This window comes from Coenobita brevimanus, chromosome 21 (assembly GCF_032717465.1).
Source record: "Coenobita brevimanus isolate Jiangsu-jjx chromosome 21, ASM3271746v2, whole genome shotgun sequence".
Lineage (NCBI taxonomy): Eukaryota > Metazoa > Arthropoda > Malacostraca > Decapoda > Coenobitidae > Coenobita > Coenobita brevimanus.
This window is the reverse complement of record NC_136974.1, coordinates 1,842,965-1,864,577: the sequence shown is the minus strand read 5'-3', so window position 1 is coordinate 1,864,577 and position 21,613 is coordinate 1,842,965. Positions and strand designations below refer to the sequence as shown.

The 21,613-nt window shown below is 39.8% G+C and overlaps 1 protein-coding gene across 6 annotated transcripts in view; it reads right to left on the bottom strand.

Annotated features, from left to right (window-relative positions):
* Positions 1–21,613, bottom strand: part of Glut1 (Glucose transporter 1) — an 85,278-nt gene that overhangs the window by 29,017 nt on the left and 34,648 nt on the right. For 3 of the 6 annotated variants that reach the window (XM_080266687.1, XM_080266688.1, XM_080266690.1), the window contains exons 4-12: positions 20,278–20,534; positions 17,092–17,216; positions 16,058–16,228; positions 14,735–14,842; positions 13,495–13,682; positions 7,924–8,136; positions 7,456–7,659; positions 6,686–6,822; positions 1,144–1,167 (exon numbers count right to left, since the gene is read on the bottom strand). In XM_080266687.1, coding sequence (XP_080122813.1) covers positions 1,144–1,167; positions 6,686–6,822; positions 7,456–7,659; positions 7,924–8,136; positions 13,495–13,682; positions 14,735–14,842; positions 16,058–16,228; positions 17,092–17,216; positions 20,278–20,534 — 1,427 coding nt within the window. The remainder of the gene's footprint in view (positions 1–1,143; positions 1,168–6,685; positions 6,823–7,455; positions 7,660–7,923; positions 8,137–13,494; positions 13,683–14,734; positions 14,843–16,057; positions 16,229–17,091; positions 17,217–20,277; positions 20,535–21,613) is intronic. The other 3 variants (XM_080266689.1, XM_080266691.1, XM_080266693.1) reach the window with 1 other exon arrangement.

The window sequence follows — 21,613 nt, the reverse complement described above, 5'->3', positions numbered from 1 at the left end:
TACAGACTGATAGAGTACAGTGTTTATATGTAGGAATCTCAATCTTGACTGACCAACAACATAACACCAAACAGAGGATGTCAATAGGTTTGGGAGTTTTCAAAATAAATTTAACAAGCAGTGAGGATACAACACTTTTCTCCCGAAATGTACCTCTTCTTAGACAAAACCTCTTCCACTGATATCAAGCATTACAGAGTCGTAAAAGGTCTGCCTTTCTTCCTTTAAGGTGCTCCCACAAACTTCTATACATTAGTAATAATATGAATATAGTACTGCACAGCAGTTCTCTGAAAATGCATAACAATTTTCTTTGACGTTTTCAAACATGTTTTCAGCTACAGATTTATCAATATATCTTGTGCCAACCATAAGGGCAATGGAGAGAAGGATGGGGAAGACCAGTAAAACTAAAGTTTAAGTGATTGTGACCGGGTTAAACCATCCACAACATAAAACTCAGAAGCCAAGGTAAATACAAACAGAAGAAACACAGGAATGAGGAAATGAACAATAAATGGAAATATATAGAATTGAGTGAAGGAAACAAGAGATGGAAAGAATATGAAACAGGTCAAAGAAGGATGGCATGGTAGGTTAAGAGCACTGGTGGGGAAAGGGGGAAGAGGAGAGAAGTGAGTCCAAGAAAGAACACACAATTACGAATGTCGTTTTTGATGCTCTGGCCCCTGGTTCACGTAGACATGAACACGACAGAGTGCAGAAATCCTGTCACTTAAGCCAGGCACTTTCAGCCAACTTTTGTAATTGTTCTGTTGATGGAACTGTGTTGTGGTGAGAGAAAGCAATGCAAGTGGAGTATAGAGGTATGTATTGTGTGTTTATTCAATGTGGTGTAGAGATGTGTGACAAAGAAATATTGGTCTGGTGAATCTGATGCAAAGTAGCGTATCTTGTAAGGTAAACTCCAGTCTCTATGGGAAGCAAGGTTTCACTGGGATGATGTTATGAATGAATGGATGAGTTCGGACAGGCAAGTGAGGGGAACAAGAAGTACAAGAAGGTGAACAACATGTTTGAGGAAGTCACAGAGAGAAGGAGCAAGGGGTGGTAATCAGAAAGACAAGGTGTGCACTTAACAACAACAAAAACACACACACGCAGATTACACCGCTAACTTACAAAATGCCATTATATTCGGTGCGCCTACGACACCAGAGAGACAAAGAGAAGGAGGGGGGGGAAGAAAGAGCATGGATAAGTCATGTGATGAGTTCCTATGGCTAACTCAAGCTTTTTATATGAAACACTAAGGAGACTCAACACATTAGTAATATCATGAAGGAGGACAATCATATTATATATCATGATGCTTACTCCACTACATACAAAAAAAGTAACTATAACAGCATGGAAATTATTGATGTATAATGTAATGAAAAATACTAAATTAATTATTTCAAGAACAGTACTTTAATTATGTGCTAGTAAACATCAACATCAGATAGCCATTTTCTAGTAACTCCTACATACAGATAAACAAACAAAGACTGACAGACTAGTGAGATATATTACAGATGAAATACAGCAGGTAAAAATAGTGAGCATGTAAGTGTAAAGGGATAGTTAAGTGTGGAAGAGGTTTAGAAATGTTACACTGTTAGGTAGAACACTGCTATTTACATTACAGTACAGTATAAGATTCTGTACTGTACATAAACAGAAGGGCACTCAGTAGAGAACAGGTACTGTAAATGATGGCATCTTCATTTTGAAGTAGAACTTGTGCTTCCCTATCAATAAAAATGAAAGCTGATGTATTCTTGTACTCTAAAGTAGTATCACCAAAATTAAATAATTTCAATCAATAGTTAACGGGAACATCCCTATACATTTTTATCAAGGGCATCCCAACAGTTTTTCTGTAATCTGATGGACAGAGGTGAAATAGATCTCCATCCAATTTCAGTGGCATTAGTAATTCATCATCATTCATCACCCCATGAGAAGCACAGGAGCCCAGGGCTAGGCAAGTTGGTCCTGACATTTAAGAAGAGTGACCAGCCACATTCATCCCTGAGTAGCATTACGCAAGTAAGAAACCCCAACCACCCCTTGGATATAAACCTTCACTGGCTCAATCCAATTGGAGCGCCATAATTACCCAATAAAACCACCAGGCGCCAAAATTTGGTTATATGGTTACCACCCAGTGTGGTAAATGGGTTCCTGGTGGAGAGGAAATCATTTGGTTTGTCGCTCAGTGTACATCACTCACAGGCAGAAGGATGAGGACAGAATGAAGGAAAGACAGAAGTGAATAGATGGAAAGAAGGATGGGGGAGAGGAAAGGGCAGACACTCGAGAGCAGCACTACATCGAGTGAGTGGGATGTGAGACTCTAAATTTTGTGTGTGTTCCTAAGGTCCATATTCTAGGTGGCACAGGACACTCTGCTGCATTGATTCCTTAGAGATTTATTTTGTACAGTTCATAACAACTTAACATTCCCCCGAATGTATTACATATCCTTTAAATACCGATAGTTTGCATTAACATTATAAAATAGGACACCAAGCTTTAAGTGTGCAAAATAAATCCCTGCGGAAGAACAGTCAGAGACTCTCCCAAACCACTTGGAATATGAACCTAAGTTGTACTGAAGGAAAGGAGAAATACTAAAGGTGAATATGTATGGGGAAAGGAGATTCAGAAGATACTTGGAGAGAAAAATACATTAAGAAGGGAATACTGAAGATTATGGAGGACGACGAGAGACACTGGAGAATGGAGTACAAGAAAATTACATATTATACATGAAGAGAGACAAACAGCCATGATGTACAAGCGTACATGACAGCAGACACAGAGACAGCAAGCAAGAGTGAACACAACAGAGAATCAGAGAGCAAATTTACAGCAAGAGAAACAACCATGATGCTATGAACTGACTACGTGATGACTGACTGGATAAGGTCAAAGTGGCTTCTACAAATTTCATCAATGACAGACACTTTTGTAAGGTTTCCTCTGCACTAAATCCTACTAGTAGGTCTTCATCTGGTGAGGAATATATCGTATTTCACTTCTAGTCAAGAAGTATGACGTCACTGAGAAATGTGGCAGTTATGACAGTTGTTCCTCATTAAACACTGTACATGTTTTCAAAGATAATTATAATTTAATCATAATCCTCTTCTTGTGAAGGTTGTGATTCTAAATACTGACTACAAACTATAATTATAAAATCAAATTACCAATGTCGGAAAATATCAAAGAACATCTAGTTCAATGTTGTGTGCCTGTAGAACCACGCAAGCAATTTATCATCAAAAATATAAACTGAATTTTACTTAGGTACAAGCATGTGTGACGTATTTTAGCTTCAACCTCTCACTGCATAATCTGGCAATGGCAGCTTCCTTTTTTAAAACTGGGTGGCACTTCACAAGCTGAATTTTCACTGATACCTTCAGTTGCTTGATCCCAAAGGACAAAGAACTTCAGTTGCCCTTAACCACCATGCACACCATGGTGGTTGTGAAGGAACCATTGCATTGCAGCCATTAAGTAGACAAGCGAGGTACTTAAAATGCTTGTTAAATATTAATGAAACTGTCAGCATGGTTTTCCCTCCTACTTTCAGGTCTCTACAATGCCTCTCCCATTTACCCTCACACATTATCTCCAAAGGTCATAAACGTTTTTTTGTCAAGAGCACAAGCAGTGGAAATGGAACTGTTAAGGAATGTGTGTGGGTTGCATAGAAAGGAACTGATAAGAAACATCCACAAAGTAGACAGGATAAGCGGCAGAAATCTGTGCAGGATATGGAGTAAGGAAATCTACTGATAAGAGTGAGAACAGTGGACTGACAATCTGGTCATTCCGAGAATGAGGTTAGATAAGGTGATGCAACTGATATACCTGTATTATGTGAGAGACTCAAGGTGACAGAGGCATGATATATGATATGATATATAAAAAGAAGGTGGAAAGCTCTGGTAAATAAGTATGTGAAAAAGTGAGGTACAGAAATTGAAAAAGCTAATGAACTGCTAAAGGAATTGAATGAACATAGTATGTTCAGAATAGCAAAATATATACTGTAGGTTTGGCATCCCTTTTTTAATGCTGTGGTCAAAAGAATGACTACCCCACAGATATATAAGAAGTGTACCTATACAGAAATATAGAAAAAAAAAAGTGTAAATAGTCTGACTTGTGAAGTCAAGCCAGAAGTTTGAAGGCTTGAACGATGTGTAAATAAATGGGAGGCACATTTCACTGCTCATGCTGTATGATTGGTCTTTTCATTCTGTGCTTCCTCCTCCTCTGTTTCTGGATTTTATTAGACCCCATTTTCAGTTGAAAATGTTCGGATGATGATGATTATGACAACAACATATGTCTAAGTTTTACATTTCTCATTATAAGCCATGTGCTCAATGCACACCTTAATCTGCTCGCACAGTCACTGGTTACAGCAAGTACTACTCCAAATTCCAGAAATCCTTGGGGCTGTTGTTTTCGCTGTAGGAAGTTATGTTTTATATACAGTATTTCCTTATGTGCTGCTGTGTCTTTGCATACCTCAAAATTTATTACTGCTGTAACAGTTGACCATGTGTCCATCACCCCTTCATCTATGGTATTTTCAAGCTCTGGCCTGTGTTTACCGTGCATTTTTACACTTCTTTCATCATAACTGATTAAATTTTACCTGGTTCTTGCACTCCGATGTTCTTGTGCATTTATCATATGGCTAATAACACATCCATGTGCTTCAACACACCACCCTCAACACACTTTCTCACAACTGTAGGCTATTCCTTTTCCTCAGCTCCCCCACCTCCACTAAGTATTCCCTTCCCATACCCTCGCTTCTCACAGAACATCAGCCCAAGATCCCCATACTTGTTTGTGGGTGAAACTTCGACAGTAATGAAAGGTCAGCTGGGAGGCATCGTATCTGCAGGCCCAACATTACCTGTTGTGTCTGCATCTCTCTCTTTCCCACTAGTGTGAACGATGCCAGAAGGTTGCACTAATGTACCCTCCATCAACTTGTCAAATTCTTATCACCAGTGCTGCTCACATCACTGATATGGCAGCAATAAAACACTTTCACCCACTACACTGCACCCCACTGTGGTGCCTAAACATAACAGGATATGAGAATGGTTTTGGTGTACGGCAGGGGATATCAGACATTCTTAGCTCAATGGCTTTCCCAAGCCTTGGTATCCCTATATATATAACCATCACTATATTCTGCAAATCTGAGGGAGCAGTTTCATTAACAGGCAACAGTAAGTGTTCTAGAACATCTCTCCTTGACTTACTATATGTATCAAGATGGTTCCCCAAGTACCACCAAGCTTGTGTACAGCAATGAAAGGCAATTGAATAAATTCCTTCAGGTGTCTTCATGATCTCTTCATGGGGAACTGTTTTTAACTACGCAAAAAATAACTTGTCAAAATACGTGGACTTTGTACATGTTAAATGAGGAACAGCTGCACTCATATGAATTGAAAGCCACAATGCACCAATCAATTCAAACTGACTACTAATAACCAAAAAGAGAAAGGCCATTGATCTGAATCACTGATATCTGGCAAGTCAGTGAACAAGATTGCATAAGACCCAATCTCAACAAATTCAGCTGTTGCTGTTCTATGCTGATTTATATCTACTTGCTTTAAATGTGAATAACTATCATAACCAGATGAAAGCTTTGGCACAATATTATTCTCTTGAACACTAAGTTAAAAACACTAAATTAAGCATTTACATTTTTCACAAATATTTCAAATGATTTCACAGCATCATTACCAAACAGAAACTGAAAAATATGGAAAGTAGAAACATCTTCCAAGGATGAACTTATAGAGAAAAGATTCCATGGAAATGAAAGAAATATCTGAGACTGAGGATGCTTTGCCTTAACAGTTATTGCTAACATTCAACTGCAAAGATACTGTACTAAGAAAAAGTAGGAAAAGATATGAAACAAAAACACTGAACTGTCTGCAAGAAAATATTAACTTTTCATTAAGATGACACCAACATCTTGCTACACCCTGACCATTTTACCCAACTTAGCGAGAAATCTGGTAATGAAGTTAATGGTGATTACTTACAACTAACTTATATACAAGACACCTTTCCTAACCTCAAAAAGATCATCTGTGGGTAGCAAGCATAAAAAAAAGCATCACCATATTGAAAACTCATTAACCTACTCTAGATGAAGGAACTAGAAATGCCCAGGCTTATTTCCTCCTCCTTAACCCTTCTCTCCCTACTCTGACTCACATACCTCTGCTTGACTATTATATGTGTTATATCCTCCTCTTCCCTAGCCTTCCCAGTCCTATTTCACTGCTTTGTCTCATTTCAGTCTCAAGTCTATAAGTAGCATAGAAGGCTTCACTGCACTTCTCCTTCAGCAATTTGGCATATTACACTTTAACTCAAATTGTTTTTTATATTTTTTTAATACTGATAATTAGTATTCATAATGTACAAGACATTACTGGGATGTGCAGTAATATGTTAATTGCTATAGAAAAAGTGCTACAAAAGCTCAAATGCTACTTAGAGTATGACACAGATCCCCAACCCACCAACCCCTAGCTATCTTTCCATCCTGTTATATCCCTGTCACATACTCTCTCCAACTCATCCCACCACATCCCACTCTCAGGACAAAACCTACCTGTCTCCTCGCTGGAAGATGGCCGAGATCTGTTCAAAGGTCTTGTTCTTGGTCTCTGGAACCTTGTAGTAAGTGAAGACCCAGAAGCACCCCAGCAGCACACTGAACGGCAGGAAGGTGTAGTTCTCAAACGTCTCCTGTAAAGCGGAAGAAAAAAAAAGATGTCATCGTCACTGTCAATGCTGTTATTTTCCCATGAAAAGGATAGGGTGAGGAAAAAAATACTGATAAATGTTAAATGAAAAGATACTGTGTACTGAATGATGAATAAATGAATGACTGAATGGATGGAGGGATGGAAAAGTTATTTTTTTTTAAAGACACTGTACATAATCTGAGTTAAGGACAAACTGAGACACTTGCTGCAACCAATATGGAACAATATTCTTAACCAGGTACTGAATGTTGAGGGCAGATGAATAATCTCAAGGACTGGCAATATACATGATATTAAAGAGCATAATACAGCTCTAAACATAATGCAGTTCTAAAATATCTCTCAAATAATGTCACAATACTGCACATGCCAGCTTTTTCAACAAAACCTTGCTTCCTTAGGCTCATTAGGATGAAAAACCAGTGGAGTGCAGACAGAAGCTGCCCTTCTCCTTCAATCCACCATCCACTTTTGGGGGGATAGGAAATGAAATAGGGGACATTTCTATAACCTGGCAGTGGATCCACCGGGCCAAACCAGTATCACCATGGGAAGGTCTCCCTCTTCAACAACTCAACAAAATTTACCGTTACAGATCTCATCTCTAACATACCTGCATCTTAGGGAAACCGATGCCAACTAAGAAGTTTGAGAGCCAATTGACCAAGACCGCGATGGACATGGCGGCTGGCCGAGGACCCTGAGAGAAGAGCTCAGCCGTGATCATCCAAGGGATTGAGCCAGGCCCCACCGAGAAGAAGATAACGAAGCACAATGTGGAGATAACAGAGATGAATGTCATCCATGACATCATTTCCTGTAAAGAAAATCATGCATGCAGGTAATAGACTAATCGTAATTAACAACTTCAAAAACTTTACATTAGTCACAGGATGGATCTACTTGCATGGACATGTTGTCTCAAGCCTATACTGGAAAATACTCAGTACTTCACGTGATATCCTGAACTCGACTTCAATGAGAGGTTGCAAACTAATAATTATCAGGATGAGTAGCAACATTCTGTTATCACCAACAGAGTGATATATACTGGTACTTTTATTTCCAAACCAATGAGTACCTTGATGAGAAGGCTGATGGTTATGAAGATGGAGAAGATGAACATGCCTCCCAGACCATACAGGTGCAATGTGCGGCGTCCAGCTCGATCCATAAGAGGGATTGACACCAGCGTCATGGCTACCATCACACACCCAACTCCTAGTGTTGCAAACTTGCTCTGAGACTCCTCCAGTCCAGCTGCAGTGAACAGCGACGTGGAGTAGTACAGCACCTGCCCAGGTACACAGCATTAGGCAGGGAAGGCAGTGAGGCAGGTGAAGGCAAGGCAGGCTAGTGAGGTGGGGAGGGCAGGGTAGAGTGTGAGAGTTGGGGAAGCAACTTTGGGGGGAGGGGGTTGAGCTAGGTTTCAGATGCTCCAGAAATATTGGTCTTCTTAAATGGAAATTCAGATTAATTTTTTAACAAATACTTCCTTTATCAACTTTCACTTTGATTTACTTGTAATTTATGAGAAGCAATTTAATATGCATGTCTTAATTATCTGAGATGTATTAATTATCAAAATGGGATAACTCAGTCACTTGCTGAGCATTTAAACATTTTTGGAGTATATTCAAATAGTTGTCACTTTTGTTTCCCATGTTATCAAAGACACAAAAGTATGACAATGTATCTTATGAACTCAGGGTAAATCATCAGAAGATGCAGACAACACTTCTCAGACATGAAGCATTGAGGTCAAGGTGTTCAAGTCTTATAAAAAAGTAAAGAGTACTTAAACAACATTCCAGGAAAGAATAAAGACTTTAAAAATCAGATAACATAACCTGTATGTAATGTACAGTCACAAACATTAAGGGAAGCTGCTCTAAAAAATTACACTTTATCACAATGAATCAAGTACAGCAATGCTTACTGGCGTATCATCAGAGAATATACAACATGTTTTAAAAATAAACAATACAATATTCAAATTCAAACTTCTTCATGACTTGAACAGTATCTGAAATCCTTATTTAAAAAGTAAGTCACAACACTCCCTCAACCATGGCATAAAGCTCAAGGAAGAGAGTATACTATATAAACCCTTGAAGCATCAGTGTGTGATATCCTGACTTTATACAGGTTGAGTGCCATATAGTAATTCCTCTGCTGCTGGCCCTGAGTAAAATGCCAACATTCCCAGAATTTTTCTACCTGGAAGATTATAGGGCAAGGAGTATGCAATGAAAGTGGAAGCAAAGCTAAATTTTACACGCAACCTTGAGCATAATTCTGCCATGCACTTTTATGATAAAGTACTGACCATCCAAAAAAATATAAGCGCTTTTAATTACCAACATAATTGTGGTTGGTCAAATTATAAGGATCAGTCAAATTTTTCTTTGCTCTTTACATCATACAAGCTTTATACCATAACAGGAACATTCCTCATGTCAAAGAGTCAGCTGCAGAAGGAAGATCAATAAATACATAATCAGCGGCACAATTCCAAAGTAATTTAAAAAACAAAGCTGAACCAGATATAGGCTAAGCTTCTCCTAAATGCTGGTGACTGTACGCAACTGTGGTGGTCAAGGAAAGGATAAAGATAAGGATTCCTGCATTCCTAGAGAAAGAGAGAAAAAGAAGAATTGTAACTAAGTCCAACTGTTGATGCTTCTCAGGGGAACAAGAGGATGGGGGTGTGGTGGGGTCAAGTGTGGAGGAGTGGAGGGAGGCAGAACACTCGTGGCTCAGCTACATTACTACAACTTGAAAAATGGATCAAATTAGTATGTGTATTCTTCAGATTTCTCTTTACATCTATTAGAAATTGATATAATGGGACAGGACGTGAGGGGAGGATGTGAGTTAACATACACACTAATTCTTTTTACAAAATTTGTCATTCACCAAGTGAAGGATCCGAGTGTTGGTAAACTTTTTTTTTTCCTTAATGAAATCAATTCCATTTTCTTAATACAAGACTTTGAGAATCCAAGTACTTCTGTCGCATCATGGTTCTTCTCACTCAGCAAGAAATATTTTATATATTTTATCAATATCATCAATATCTTTCAGTATATTACAATAAATCTTGCAAGATATTTCAAATATCATATCAAAACAACTACAAAATAATTATAATTAATGACTAGAGTAGCATTAGCTAAGCAAAATAAATAAATATATATATATATAAAGACACAGACACATATGTAACAGTACCACACATGCGAGACAACAGGTGTGTAGGACAGGTGTGTGACAAGCAACCGGCTGTGTTAGTCTGTCACTCAACTGACTTCTTGATCTTGCTTGTAATTTGATTCATTTTTCAGAGTGTGAGTCCCTGTTATAAGCTGCCCCTGCGCTAAGGCTGACAGTCTCACTCTATGGCTGGACCGTGTCTCATGTACGCGGGCTCATTATTAATCATGTCTTGAAATTGGCTACGCACTGAACCCACAAGCAGATAAGAGGTGAAGAATTAGGCCATGGGTTTGTTTTGTGTATGTGAGTCCTTTTCTTAATTTTTTTACTACTGTACTTTAATTCACATGACCAGGATATAAAAAGGGTACTGGAAAGGCTAAGCAGTACTAAAAAACTCTGTCCACATTTGGTGTGTGAGTCAGATGTCTCTCACTCGTACTCAAACATGCTCTTTTCCAAAGTTTATAAAACACATTCATACTGGTAGGTCATGGTTCATGTAGGTCATTAAGTAAACATACTATTTTAGAGTGTAATATGTAAACAACTCATCGGTCTATCATATTTAAGCTCCTTCTGGGTCTCATTCCACTTTTTCTTTGCATAATACGTAACACCACTAAGCCTCTTGTGTGCTTCCCTGTATCACACTGCAGGTTTCAGAAATGCAAATATTTTATAATTCTCTATTTCAATTGCAACTCTTATAGTTTTATGGCAATCTGAAAGCTAGTTTTTTTTTTTTTTTTCTCCTTCTCCCCTTCATTTCTAAGCAATCTGGATAAGTCTCACTCTGCCACACACAGGCACACACATTTGCAGCCACACGCATGCACATGCATGCGCACACACATACACAACAACATGCAAGCACACACATACACTGACACTGAGAAGCACACATAGACCTACACTGGCCTCCTAACCACTTGTGATACAGAAGGAGAGAGTGAGGAGGAAGAGAGAGACAGGAGAAGAGGTCCCAGGCAGGGGGGGCGTCTGAGCCATGAAACGGTATCCATGATGATTTACCCTCAGACTTCACGTGTACCAAACTCTTTAGTACGTTATGAGTATGGATGAGACAGGCTAGCGGTGAACCAGTGAGTCAGGAGTTGACAGGAAGGGGCAGCAGCAGCGGAACCTGGAACCACCATGCTACCACCATACTGCCATCTCCTTTACCACACCACAGTCACCACACTATACCATTACTACAATAATTAATGTAGTTATAGCAAAGTGCTCATTCATGATGCAACCATAAAATGAAAAATATTAATATAACATTAGTCAGAGAAAAGTAATTGATTAATATGATTCAACACCACCTTCAAGCAATCATGAAACAATAAAAACAAAAATATAATATTCCTGGAAATCCGAAGGGATGATATTTGCCTTACACCTGAGTATCTGTTGACAGACTCAGAATACGAGACTCAATAGTTAAAGTGACCACATGTGAGCTCTTTCCAACAGGACCCAAAGCTGGATAACGTTTCAATCCCTAGCTGCATCTTGTCCATGTAATCTGATGCATTATGATCTGATTTCTTTTCTCAGAGGCCAACAGAGTTACTGCTGTACCTTGAATGCCATCAGTGTCCCTTGCCACACCCTGGGAACGCCCTACAAACACAGCTCATCTTGTATGTAATATTCCAAGCTCTTGGTAGCCTCCCCCCTCCCTCTCCCTCCCTCCCCAACACAGCCAGTTATTTCCTGGTGTCACAACAAAGTGCAACAAACAAACAAACATTGCCAGAATGGATGGTGAGGTGTCTAAAAAAATTCCATCTGTGTAGCGTCTGCCACTGAGGGTGAGTACAGTAGTGAAGACACGGAGCGGAGGGCGGGTGACACAAGCAACAACTGTTCCACTCTGATTCTGTCAGCACATGTGTGACGATGGTGCCTACACTCTTACAGAAGAAAACTGCACAATAAGAATCAAGAGAGGAGGCCATGATGCTTGGGCTGAGTGGTACAGCCACTATACCAAGCCTGTGTGGCTGCGTATGACAGCAGAGGAACAGCTTACAACAGGTGCTGATGTGATCTATGACACCCTGTGAGCTGTGCTGAACTCTGAGGTTGTTGGACATGAAGGACACGCACTAGTGAGCTGCCCTTCAGCCTTGCTGGTCTGGGTCATGTCAGCAGTGGCTTGTTGACTCGTGTTCCACACCACGTGTTACAGATGTAATCCACAGACATTATGTTCGTGTTTTTCTATTGGCAAAATTTTACAAAACTGTCATGTTAATTAAAAATTATAATATTGTATATAAGGCCTTGGTCATAAAATCTTGACTGCAAAGTCTGCTGTTGCTGTGAGATGTTGCGTGATTGTCTGTGTGAGCGACTAGACTATGACAGGGAGGAAGCAGGACTCATCCTACGGCTGCCTAAACTAAATGTGTGTTACTGCACTGAATGACTCGACTCAAAGTCCATGCATGGAACAGACATCCCCATGCAGGCCTACGGACCGTCCGGACAAGTACAGTACGTTTAGTTAAAAAAAAATCAAGTAAGAGCAATTATAATAACTGAGAGAACCAAGAGAAAGAAACGTCTGTCACTGTACAAGATATGACAAATATAAGGAAACACTTACCAACTGGCAATGTTCAAGTATTGAAAACTATCATTTAGATAAGGTTCTTCTTGAGAGTAATGACTAAAAATGCATACAAAACCAGACTATGGGACAGAAAGTGCACCAAGTTCCTGTCAAAACAGACTTTTGCAGTTTTCTTACAAGACTGTTAGATTGTAGGCACCAACATCCACAGAATACAGTATAAGAAACCCACAAAGCTGAGAAAGTCCGGCAGCTCACTCTCTGCTCATACTGTGATTTTGTTCACATTTTGGTCATTTGCAAAAGATATGAAAGAATATGTAAACAGTCACTGCAAACTTTACCCAGTAGTAAATTCATAAGAAATTTACATTACCACTTTACAAGCTTGAGCCTGTATGACAACAGCAATACAATATTTCAGCAAGTACAATAAGAGTATTTGAATATATCCAGCCTCCTACAGTGTGAAGCAGCTTACAATTGGCTACAATCAATATTCCGATCCTGGAATAACTTTACTGTCAGGTAGATACTGTTAGCCAAACGGTGGTAGCAAGAAAGGTCGGGTCACCAACAGGTCAGCTTGGAAGGTGCCAGGTCAGCTTTCTTGTCATCTGAGGCAATTCTTCATTTGACACATCTTGGTATTACAACTAATAAAGTCAGGTCTGAGTTTTCAGAGTGACAGAAAGGTAAGCTGACAGTGTTAGATGATTAGCTAGACCAGTAATATGACATAACAATGCTATTATGAATCAAACATGTGCCTGCAGGTGATATTCTGGTACCGGCCTCCCTGGCAACCAAACAAAACATTGGCCATGGGCAGGAACTTACCGCATTGATCCCAGACAGCTGCTGTGACAGTTGCATTACCACACCAATGGTCAGTGGCATGCGCAGGGTAGAGTTTCGTAACAGTTGGAACATTGTCATATGTGCCTCTGTCCTGCTGGCTGCCTCCTCATCCCTCATCTCATTTATGTCTTCATCAACATGCGAGGAGTTGCGCAGTCGCCGCAGTGCTGTGTTGCGAAGTGTGTTTGAGGATGTGGTAGGGAGAAGAGACAAACAATATACGGATAATACTGTACATGGCTCAGACATCACTGAGACGAAATAGTGATCGAGTGTTGTGATGGCAAGAATCACAGAAAGCAGAGCACAGCAGGATTACCCACTGCACACACTCCCATAACACTGATTGCCTATAACATGGCAGGCCACTGACTGGTTGCTAAATGTTACCACGAGGTGGGTAGATCCACTGCAAGTGGGATACAGGCCCAAATGTGCCCGTATACTGCATTCCTAACCAGTGCACAGACATATATCCCAAAGGACTAGGGACATGACTCCTCAGCTACTCTGATGTGGGATGAATGTGTAGGTTGATTGTGTGGGGTGGCAATCAGTGTGATGATGTGGGGTGACAATATGGGATGATGTGGGGTGATGTGAGGTCTACCTCCACATTTATTTTTTCTTTATTTTTTTAATGCAAGGAAGAAGGAACCAAAGGCAAGGAGCCCACAACTTGTCCCCACCAAGAACAAACAAAAACAAGATAAAAGAAAGACAAACTCAAGAGCCGTTCATTTTGAGTACGTTTTTAACTGTGTTTATCTTTGTTTTCATACATTTATAGGCCAGTCTGAAGTGGGTAATGAAGGCCTAGGGGTCACTGGGGTGACATTCCATGACACTGATCCTGATGTTGACCAAGGAACTGCATTATAACCAAGCCTACTGTGTCAACAAAATCTAACTTATCAAGCATCCCCTACTGTAATTACTGCCATAGTTATCCATTCAAACTCAATATTCTATAAAACTATAAAATGTGAATGGTGTTTATTGTCAATTGCAAATCTAGAAGCATGAATAAAGTTAACAGAAATACTGTACCTTATTTTTACTGTAAATATATAGTCTTGGTAATCACCAAGATTTCCATCCTGCTTTTGTATTCATACTAGTCTGTTTCCTCATTCACTTTTATGCAGCTTTTACTTGAGTGTACAGGAGCCTCTGACTCTGGTAGTACATTAATGCTAACAAAGTGAAAGAAATTCACCTCCACGCGCCGCATCCTCCATCTGGCGTGACATGAGGAGGTAGCGAGGTGACTCTGGGCACACAGGCAGCAGCACCATCTGCATAACAGCTGGCACCACAGCCAATCCTGCAAAAACACAGTTAACTAGGGATTTGGAAACAGAGATAATGTCAACAGGATGTTTAGCAAAGCATGAGATAAGAAATAACCAGATGGATATGACATGACAAAGCAACATGACAGAAACAGCATGGACAACTGGAGACCCAAACATACAAAAGATAGAAAGAAAGAGGGAGCTCCTCAGCATTCTTGCAAAACAATGTTGGGCAGGGACTCATAAAGAGAGTTGGGCCAAAAGGAAGGTATATAAAACAGTGGTATAAAAAAAAAAAAGCCAGAGTATGAAAAAATAAAAGAGGGGAAAACAATGAAGGAGTAACTGAGGGAAGAGCAAAAAGGGAGAGGTACTATTTAATATACAGGTAGGGTACTGAAGATATGAACCACCAATTACAAAGATGAACAATGTGCCCTCAAATTTAGGTAATTATCATTACAAACATCCAGACTGCATGTAAGGTGGAGGGGGAGAGAGGGAGGGGGAGGCCAAGGATGAGATGAAGGGATGGAGTGGAGAGGTATACGAGAGAGAGAGAGAGAGGGGTGTGAGCTGGGAGCAGGGCTAAAAATGACGGGGGACCGGGGGACACGGAGGAGATTTGTTTGTGGCCATCCCTTGTGGGAATAATGCATCTGGCAATAGATAGATAGAAACATCCAGACTCCTAAAGGGCTGTAGGATGATGAAGCTAGATGCAGTAAATATGAAATGATGACATTCAGGTGTGCTTCAAGTATGCCTTGCAAGATGTGAGCAACGTAAAAAGTGCCACACAAACATCCAAGTGGATTTTAATGGAAGTGAAAGACAAGTGAAGTTTATAAGATCTTCAGTACACTATATGCTGTTCCTTATTATCAAAAGGTATAATCACTACACAAGGAATATGATGTATGGTACTGAATGGCACTACCTGTAAGTATGGTGTTCTGCTGCTCTTTGGTACAGGTTTGCAGCAATTTTTATATTTCAGAAAGTTGTCTTTTAAGCCTCCCCCCCCCCCCAGGTCAAAGTTCCAATGCTACCTACTGAGCTGATTTGACAGTTTTCCCCTGAGTTTACAGCCTCAGTTATAAGGAAGAAGTTGTAATATTTTGGAACATACCTCCCTTTCCATGGGGGAAGCAGCCTAGGTATATAGATAGATATAGATCCCTGACTTATGAAGAGATACTGTATTGTGAACTGTAATCCAGCAGAATGTACTTCATACCAACCTAGCAGTAATGGCCAGGCATTGCTGTTGCCTAGGAGCTGCTCAATGCCAAGGACCTGAGAGAGTAGGAGGCCAATGGTGACTGCCAGCTGGTTGACGGTACCAAGGCCTCCACGCAGGTTCAGTGGGGCGATTTCACTGATGTACATCGGTACCAGCGATGTGTTGAGCCCTGCCATGTGGACAATCATTAAGAGTTGAATATAATCTGGCATGGAATGAGTTGGAGGAAGGGCAGCCTGATGGTGGGAGACAGGGTGACATGGAGATAATCTGTTTATGTCCATCACTTCTGGGATTAAGGGGTATGACTAGTAAAGATAAGCAAAATATTTTACTTTCCAAACAAAACACATTACAATATGGTAATATCCAGATACAGTAAACATCCTCTCATTTGGTATCTTTGGGACCAAGCAGGTTCTGAAAGAGCAGAAAATGCCGAATGACCGGTTAAACCTGCCAAAAAGTTTCTAGCATTCATGGTCAGTCACCCCAATGCAATCACAGTGTCTAACAAGTATTATTGGGCATCCTAAGCTAATGGCCTATGCAAATTTGAACTTCAAGCCAATCCTAGAGTACAAGTAGACTGCCAAGGCCAAGAACTCCTTGTCTTATTCCTTACTTAATTCCACCTACCACTAAACAATGTAATTCACCCTAAAAAAAGATCCGCGGACTCAAAGTGTAAATACCATAGTGCACCAGTCACCCTCACTCATGCAATACTACTCTGAACAACTACCCTTCATTTACCTTAACTTGGGAAATTTTTGTCTTTTTGCAATTCATTTCCCACAGCTCAGTGGCTGCATATGACAATGCCACTTCCTCATGATCAGCACCACATTCCACAGTTAATCTCTTGCTACAGCTCAGCATTCAAGATAGAAAGGTGGCAAATTTAGGCCAAGTTACAGTGAGGAGAGTACAGTCACTTTCTTTTAATATCTAAAATGTGTAACCTAGTCCCAAGTTTCTATGGTATGCTCCTAATACAGAAATAAAAACTGGATGATAGAAAGAACTAACCACAGTTGATGCCGATGACCAGCCTGCCAAGGATAAGCATCTCATAAGAGAGGGTCATCTTGGAGAAGCCCATGAGACAGGCACCTCCCACCCCCAGCAGGTTGTTCAGCAGCAGCCCCTTCTTCCTGCAAGACAAAACAAAGTGGATGATTTACACACACGACCACCAGACTCAAGACATTTGGGAGTGAGATTTAGGTATTCTGCTGTTGATTTAGCAATCTGAGTGCCAGATGTGGAGATTTTGGTGCTATTTCAGCAATCTGTGTGGCTGCCAGATTTAATGACATAAACATCTATTTAGTGCTAATTTCTGATGGTCATTGGTATGTAGTCCAGCAATATTTACATATGGTATTAAAAGTGGGAAGGGGAGCCGAGGATGAGATGAAGGGATGGAGTGGAGAGGTATATGAAAGAGAGGGATGCAAGCTGGGGGGAGGGCAGTGAAATGGTGGGGGACAGGGTGACATGGAGACAATTTGTTTGTGGCCACCCCTTACAAGACTAAGGTGTCTGGCAACAGATAGAAAAATAGATACATGGTTACATTCTAGAAACCAAATGATCATTCTTGCCTTAAATGTCTGGAGTGAATACCCTAGCCCTGGGTCCCTAAGCTACTCACAGGGGACAATACCGGATCTGGATACTGGATGATTCGATGGAATAACAATTTTTCAGGCAAATATGGAGTCCGTTCCCATCAACATTTTTGCATCTTTTGAATTTCACAAGCCTGGGTCACAACCACACTCAAGTTGCACTACATGTCATACATACTTTCAACTCACTTCAGGTTCTCAGGAATTCTGCACACATATAATTTTTGTCTTGCCACTGCCAGATAATCATACGCAGTCTACAAGAAGCATTCAAAAGTGCACAGGTTAGACCCTCACACTGATGATGTATTTATCGATTTCATTCTTGCTACCTCCAGACTGAGAGTTACTTTTTTTTTTTTTTTTTTTTTTTTTTAAATAACAAAACAGAGGAAGGAAAAACAAGTGAATAAAAACAAAACTAATCCATCCACCAGATTACTGGTGTCCTCTGTTCATAAAATATCTGTAACAGTTAGACTTGAACAGCTGTAGCAACATGAGGGCTAACTGAAGGCTATATCTAACCCTCCCTTACAAAATGCCTCTCCTCAACTAAATGAAATTGTCAGGAGGTAGTAATGTAAATAAATAAATAAATATATATATATATATATATATATATATATATATATATATATATAATGTCATCAGAATGAAAGGGTAAGGGTCAATGATCACATTCCCATGTAATTCATGAGTAACATCTAACATCCACATCAAATTTAACCTTATCATCCACATCAAATTTAACTTTAACATCCACATCAAATCTAACTTTAACATCCACATCAAATTTAACCCCTTCAAGCTGAGTATGTGTTTTATTTAACCTCACATGCCAGGATCACTAAACAAGGTGAAGGGGTTTGGCATGATCTTCATTAACCCCTTCTGCATGAGAATGAATTTTGTATCTTACTCTGGCTAGCTTGAAACGATGAATTCAGCTGACAAGAGATTCCTCGGGGGTGAAGGGTTTAGCCTCTTCAGTACAATGATGTATTTTTACAGTATTTCAAAAGTTCTATCTTCAGCAACTTTCTTCAGGTTAGGGATTCAAAATGGAAATTTTTAACACAGCCTTCATTAATATCTCTGCTACCAAGGGGCTGTCCTCAACTGAATACATCAACTGAATATCTGCACTCACAGATAGTGTATATCAGTACATAATTATGAGCACTGTACCAATCCACACCCAGGATTCACCCATGGCCACACTTAGAAATCACACAACACAATAAGCATTGGCACTGAAGCATTTATCCATGGCATGGTAGGTAAGTCCTCATTATATGTTGTGTTCTCCAAAGTATCACATTCTTCCATTTTAAAAAATTAATAAAAAAATAATTAAATAAATTGAGGGAAACTGATTAATCAACTTAATAGTTTTATAGTTGGCAATGGAGTTTGAATGGGCAATTTTTGTTAACAGCAAAAATGAACATAAAAAACAGCAACACACACCAAGGACTCTCTGTACTTACAACTCATACCCGTCGTTCTATGTAAACTTTTTTTTTTTTTTTACCCTTTATTGTTACTGGCCAGTGTGAATTACAGAAAAACTGCCTTAATACAGTTCACCTGCTGCTAATAGAGATAATTTGCCAGTTTCCTTCAATTTACTATAATATTACTTTACAAATAAAATAAATGTAACCTACAGGACAAAAAATCCTGACTTCCAAGGACTCTCTGTACTCTGTAAAGAGCTAATACCAATATAATGTCTACTACTTACATTTCACAGTATTACCACATCTACTCATAAATAATCAAAAAATGACTCAAAACATCCCTTTGCATTTCTGAAATGAAGGAGTCAAGGATGCTTAGCGTACTTGCTCTAGTTCGATGAAGATCCCTAACCTCTTTCGGCTCAATTGATGATCAAGTGTCATCTTGTCAGCCAGGTGGGTAGAGCTGACTAGTAATAAATGTGAGTCATTCTTAACTCAAAACTGAAGCTCATAAAATTTTATACAGCCATGACTTCATATTTGAGGTGGATGGGTGAATCACCCAAGCCAGGACCACTGGATCATACTGCTCGGAAGGATAAGAAGAGATCCTTGGAGAGACCGCTACATCTCTCACAAGAAATACGCTGCCCTGCTGCGCCCTCAAACTGCCAACCCTACAGTCGTGAAGCACGAGCACCACCACTGAGCTTTTCTGGCCCCTGCACTTCTAGACCCGAGAGTTCCATCAGGTGAAAGCATACTGACCATAATAGTCAACTAAATAACTGCATAAATTAGCCTTAAACTGTAAAGATCTGTCATTAGAGAAAACTATAATTATAACTTGGTAAATATCAAGTCACAAAGAAATTAATCAATTACAGCTGTATGTCAAAATTATTTGGTTGCAAATGATACTGCAACGTAGGTTAGTCTAACTGCTTCACCGGACCTAGTGACTGTCTCTCCTGAAGTTATTCTTCATACTTACAGATTCATTTGATCTGTTGTTTGACATGAGCTTTTATCTTTCACACATCCACACACTCATTCCACTTATTCCTATCCTTAGGTACCCAACCACCACCACCCCCACCATCACACCTCACCTGCCAAATCTGTTTCCTACTGATCCACCGCAGAATCCACCAATCATCCCCCCAATGGCGAAGATGGACACTGCAATGGACCAAATCAGATCCTGCTTGCTATTCTCGATGTTCTTGCCAAATCTGGTCTTATAGCAGTCGCCGATGAAGTTGCCAATCACGGACTGAGGCGCATTGATAACCCCAGTGTTGTAGCCGAACTGGAACATACCAAGCACCGCAGCGAAGATGGCATAGCAAAGGAAGCACGTCAGGCCCTGCCAGAAGTTGAGCACTGGTGAGTTAATGTGGTAAAAGGTAAAAGTGGAGGGTAAACTGTGTCTGTGTGCGTGTGTTTGTGTATTGGTCAAAACTAGAAAACAGCTTGGAAAACAGAGAAATCATGCATATGCTGATGGAGTGTTAATTCTATTTTTAAAAACTGCATATAGTTGCGAATAAGGAAGGATTTCCATGAACAGCACTTATGGAAATACTGTCTTGAAAGAAGGTAAGACTGACCACAGAGTAAAGATGTGTTGAAAGAAGGTAATACTGAACACAGAGTAAATTGTGTTGAAAGAAGGTAATACTGAACACAGAGTAAATTGTGTTGAAAGAAGGTAATACTGACCACAGAGTAAATTGTGCTGAAAGAAGGTAATGCTGAACGCAGAGTAAAGATGTGCTGAAAGAAGGTAATACTGAACTCAAAGTAAAGATACCATGCATAGACTGGGGAAATAGTAGTTGATACTAGAAGGATCAACGTGGATGTAGGCTGGGAGTTGATCACGTGTTACATGAGAGAAACTGAACCAGGATAGTATGAAGAATGTATGAAGAGTGTTTGCAGAGAATATTCTGGTCATGAATGTGATCTTAAAGAACCATGTATACAGTATTATGATAAAGGATATTTTTCATATTATGTGCACTGGATGTTACAGGAAAACATAAAGGTTCATATATGTTCTTGTACTGTGCGTTGGGAAAATGTATTATGATTGGCTATTCAGAGGGGATCCATGCATATTTTGGCTTAAGGTAAATCAATGGCGGCTGCTCATACAATGTTGATAGATATGGTTTGAGTGATCAGTGTGTATCAGTGTCGGTGGAAGAAAACGTGTGTTATGTGGAGATGGACTTTATCCTGGGAAAGAGAATCACCTTGGACATGTTTGTTAAATGGTGATAACTAAGGAATGGGAGGAAAATTAACAAGTGTTGGTGGGAGAATGTGTGCTGGAAGTTACTGAGGCTTGTGTCACGAGGAACTGGATAATTTGTTAAGGCAGATATACAAAAGTGACATATGCAAGAACCGGGAGCCAAAATTACAACTACCACATGT